A 5,389-nucleotide genomic window follows, 5' to 3' on the forward strand; every position below is an offset into this window, starting at 1 on the left:
ACACTTCTTCCTGCCAAACATGATAGAATTGTTAATCATGGCTTTTTAATAATTTGTGGCCACAAATGTATATCCTGTGGCCACAACTTAAGCTTCTCATTGCCCCATGTTACGCTTCAAGGTCACAAAGAACCTGTGGCAACCGTTGTATTTAGAAAGAGAAATCAATTGAATTAAAACATTGTGGCCACAAGAATCTGGAGACATTTTGGAATGATGCATGATGAAGTCATACCGGTGTCATTAGCATTGCACTGTGAATACCGTTAACCTTTAGCGTATATTTAACTGTATTCTTTAGCATGTATTTTATTCGTAAGTAGATAGACATTTTCACCGACCAACTAATTACCTGGAGTTGACATTAAACATGAAGTTCCATAAAATATTAAGTTTTGGGTTCAAATTACACAATTTGTCATAATGACTAAATCATTCATTACAAATTGTGGTCATGAGATGGTTAGAGTGTGCCCTCGTAATGTAAATATCAACTCATCTTCTGACAGCTTCTATGTTTTGATTTGAATTCTTAACCTCTCGATCAGTTGCCTAAAGACTTAACCACCGAGCCATTAACCTTTTAATGAACTGCCAGCTGTTTTTTTCTTTTCTTTTTTTTTTTTCTTAATAGCTTTCTGAACCACTTTATCCTGGCCAGGGTCACAGTAGATTGATCTGGAGCCAAGGCAGGAATACACCCCGGATGGAACAACTTATTAGGTGGTAACAAAAATGATTAACCAGAAGAAACCCACTCCAAATATAAGGAAAAACTCTCTCCATAATTGGAGCTCAGGATCAAACTCCATAGTGTGATCTGTGAGGTGATGGTACTCGTACTTGGTTTCCAGACCAACCAGTTTTAACGACCAGGAATCAGCAATGGAAATGCATGTCATGGTATGTTATGTTGGACACCAGCTAGGTGCAAGGCAGGAACAAATCATGGAAGGGATGCTTATTTGTTTTAAGGCAAAAAAAAAAAAAATGGAGTATCCAGAATAAAATTTGATCAGAGGGGACTGTAAGGAGAATATGCAAGACGCTGCACAGGCCATAACTGGAGGTCTGGATCAAACACCAGATGATGGTGCTGTTAGGTACTGTTACTAATATTTATTTTCCAGACTAGAAACCAATTTGACAATCCAGAACCGGCTCTAGGCCTTCAACCCCAATATCAAAAAAGCTGGGACGCTGTGTACAATGTAAATAAAAACAGAATACATTGATTTGCAAATCTCACAGACCCATATGTTATTCACAATAGAACATATCAAATGTTTAAACTGAGGAAATGTACGATTTTTTTTTTAAAAAGGTCATTTTGAATTTGATGGCCACAACATGTCTCAGAAAAGTTAGGACGGGGGCAACAAAAGGCTGGAAAAGTAAGTGTTCCTAAAAAGAAACAGCTGGAAGTTAATTGGCAACAGGTCAGTAACATGATTGGGTATAAAAAAAAAGGATCTTAGAGAGGCAGAGTCTTTCAGAAGTAAAGATGGGCAGAGGTTCAGCAGTCTGCGAAAAACTGCGTCTACAAGTTGTGGAACAATTTCAGAATAATGTTCCTCAATGTAAAATTGCGAAGACTATGAATATCTCATCATCTACAGTACATAAGATCATCAAAAAATTCTAAGAATCTGGAGAAATCTCTGTGCACAAGGAACAAGAGTGAAAATCAATATTGCATGCCTGTGATCTTCGGGCCCTCGGCCGGCACTGCATTAAAAACAGGAACGATTCTGTAATGGAAATCACTGCATGGGCTCAGAAACACCTCCAGAACTCATTGTCTGTGAACACAGTTTGCCGTGCCATCCACAAACGCTGGGTAAAGCTCTATCATGCAAAGAAGAAGCCATATGTGGACATGATTCAGAAACACCACCATCTCATCTGGGCCAAAGCTCATTTGAAATGGACTGAGGCAAAGAGGAAAACTATTCTGTGGTCTGACAAATTGAAATTTGAAATTCTTTTTGGAAGCCATGGACGCCACGTCCTCTAAACTAAAGAGGACTAAAGAGGAGAGGGACCGTCCGGCTTTTTATCAGCGCTCAGTTCAAAAGCCTACATCGCTGATGGTATGGTTGTGCATTAGTGCCTATGGAATGGGCAGCTTGCACATCTGGAAAGGCACCATCAATGCTGAAAGGTGTATACAGGTTTTCGAGCAACATGTTTCCATCCAGATTACATCCCATCTTTACATCTGAGAGACTCTGCTTCTCTAAGATACTCTTTTAATACCCGATAATATTACTGACCTGTCGCCAATTAACCTAATTAGTTGCAAAATGTTTCTCCTGCTCTTTCTTTTTAGTAACACTTACTTTCCCAGCCTTCTGTTGCCCCGTCCCAACCTTTTTGAGACGTGTTGCGGCCATCAAATTCAAAATAACCTTATTTTTCCTTCAAATGGTAAATTTCCTGAATTTAAACGTTTGATATGTTTTCCATGTTCTATTATGAATAACATACGGGTTTATGAGATTTGCAAATCATTGCATTCTGTTTTGATTTACATTTTGCACAGCGTCCCAACTCTTTTTAGAATTGGGGTTGTAATGGAAATGCATCGACTGGCAAAAAAATTTTGGGCACCAGGAGGAAGGCAGCAATATACCCTGGATAGGACACCTATTTGGCATGTTTTTGGGAAGTCGGAGGAACTCGGAATACTCAAAAGAAACCCACACAGAGGTGACATGCAAAACTCTGCATAGGCCATGACTGGAGCTCAGAATCACACTCCAGACCCTAGAGCTGTGTGGTACTGGTACCGATATTTGGTTTTTAGACTAGCGACCAATTTGACAAACAAAATCCAGATTTTGCTGTGGAAATACAAGCAAGGGCATAAAATTGGGCATCAGCTAGATGCAAGGCCTTGGATAGGATGCCTATTTGGCATGTATTCTGGAAGTAGATGGAACCAAGAGTACCCAAAAGAAACCCAGATGGACACAAAGAAGACCTGCAAACTCTACATATGCCATAACTGGACCTCAGGATCAAAATGAAACCCCTCTGGCTGTTAGGTACTAGTACTTGGTTTTGAGACAAGCAACCAATTTTAACCAACAAGAACCAGTTATTTTGCAATGCACACCCTTTGAATGATATAAAATTGGCCACCAGCACCCAAACCGGTGCCAATGCTTTGTTAGTTTAAAAAAAGGTCCATCTATGAAGTAGTCCAGAAAGCATAATTGCATCATCTAGTAGCCATGGAGATTGTTTAAAAACATTAAACGTAATGCTTTTGAATATCAGATGAGGAGGAACAAATTAGCCAGTCAGACATTGGTGGGAGGATTTATTTTTAGGTATAAAGACACAAGTCACAAAAGGGCAAATCCACCAGTTGTTGAACTGCTGATCAACTCAACACCACCGCTTGATCATCCTCCAGTCTGCAGATGAACACCACCGAGTTCCAGCAAAACCTCACAGACGAATTTTGCTATCCTGACAACAACAACTCATGCACAAAGAGGTTTCAACGCAGCAGCGGCCACGTCTTCCTCTTCTTCTTACTCTCATGCATCTCGGTGACCACCGTGCTCCTGAACCTGCTGGTGATCATCTCTATTTCCCACTTTAAACAGCTGCACACGCCAACCAATCTGCTCATCATGTCTCTGGCGGTGGCCGACCTCCTTGTTGGACTCATAGTGATGCCTGTGAATATTCTGGACCTAATAGACAGCTGCTGGTATCTCGGGAAAACCATGTGCGCACTTTATCCTGTGCTTAATTATATTTCCGTGTCGGCTTCGGCCGGAAGCCTGGTGTTCATCGCGGTCGATCGGTACATCGCCGTCTCCAACCCTTTGTTTTATTCCACCCGAATGACAATTTGTAAAACCTCCTTCTTCATAAGTCTGACCTGGTCTTGTGCTATTCTGTATAACATTTTATTTTATCTTTTCAACGGCCACCTGCTTCATCCAGACATGATCAACAAATGTGTCGGAGAGTGTGTGGTGGTTCAAACTCACGCCGCCTCGATGATTGACCTGTTCGTTTCCTTCATCGGCCCTTGTTTCGCCATGCTGTTTTTGTACCTGAGGATTTTTAAAGTGGCGAGATATCAGGTCAAATCTATCAATGCTTTGGAGTGTGACAATGCACATGGGCGTGGGGTCAAAAGTGTAAAAAACAAAGCTGTAAAAACCCTAGGTATTGTTATTTTTGTGTATCTTTCTTGCTGGATACCTTATTATTTGAATTCCATGTATGTTCAAAGCCTGTCGTCCATGTCACTGGTGTGGATTGTGCTCAACTGGCTAATATACATTAACTCCTCTGTAAACCCCCTGATTTACGCCATATTTTACCCCTGGTTTAGAGCATCTGTTAAGTTTATTGTGACATGTAGAATATTCCAGGCTTCTTCTTCCAAGTTTAATCTGTTTCCAGAGCCTTTCTGATGACATAATCTCGCCACAACGTCTGAGGTACAAGTGGAAAATATCACCCGAGTTAACATATTTTTTTCTCCCTCTGATATAATTATAACAATTGTGTTCTTATTGACGGACATTTCGTCTGTTAGGATGATAACGGTTATTAATTGATACTGAATGAAGTCAATATCCATCCAAGACCTCATTCTGTTTTATTTTCCCTGACAGACTAACAACAGCTGTGCTGTTATTGAACTGAAACATTTCTGAAACAATGATCAAAATTATGTTATTGTTTAAAATTATGAACAAAGTCAATATCCGTCCAACTCGTTTTTTTTTTTCTTCTAATAGACTTGCTGTTGAAAAATTGCTGGGTTTTTTTCCCCCTGATAGAATTACAAAAATGTTCTCAGGATAATGAAGGAAGATTATATCCATCTGATTAAAATACATATGAGACTTCAATCTGATCATTTTTAATTAGAATTGCTTGTTTTAATATGCTGTTACGGGCCGCTATCGAATCCACCCAAGATGTCTTTCTGACAAGCTTCTGCTTTTTTTTTTTTTTTTTTTTTTCTTTCTTTCTGTCAGACAAATGAAAAAAAAAAAAAAAAAAAGGTGCTGTTTATAAATCGGATGAAGTAAATATCCGTCCCACGGCTTTTCCTCCTCATAGAATAACAACATGCTATTGTGCTCTTATTGGCTGATTTTTTTTTCTTTCTGAGAGAAATTGTAATTGTTAATTACTAATTGTTCTTATATGAAATCGCTGTGTGTTAGGATTAGGAACGTTCTGCGTTACCATTGAAATGGACAATTCATGTGCAGCAGGGCTTACAAATAAATAAATAGAATAATATGAAATGATTATAAATATATGAAAGTAATGGGATTAGTAATCATTTGTTTTACTTCCATATTTCTCAAGTCCATGTAATCCACACAAGCACACACACACA

General features: G+C 39.2%; 1 protein-coding gene across 1 annotated transcript; it reads left to right on the forward strand.

The window, feature by feature from the left end:
- The first annotated feature begins 3,332 nt into the window (after positions 1-3,332).
- Positions 3,333-4,450, forward strand: LOC108276673 (trace amine-associated receptor 13c-like). Its single transcript, XM_017488478.3, has one exon. The coding sequence runs from the start codon at positions 3,432-3,434 to the stop codon at positions 4,443-4,445; it is 1,014 nt and encodes a 337-aa protein (XP_017343967.1). The 5' UTR covers positions 3,333-3,431; the 3' UTR covers positions 4,446-4,450.
- Positions 4,451-5,389: the final 939 nt, after the last annotated feature.

This window comes from Ictalurus punctatus, chromosome 16, assembly GCF_001660625.3.
Source record: "Ictalurus punctatus breed USDA103 chromosome 16, Coco_2.0, whole genome shotgun sequence".
NCBI lineage: Eukaryota > Metazoa > Chordata > Actinopteri > Siluriformes > Ictaluridae > Ictalurus > Ictalurus punctatus.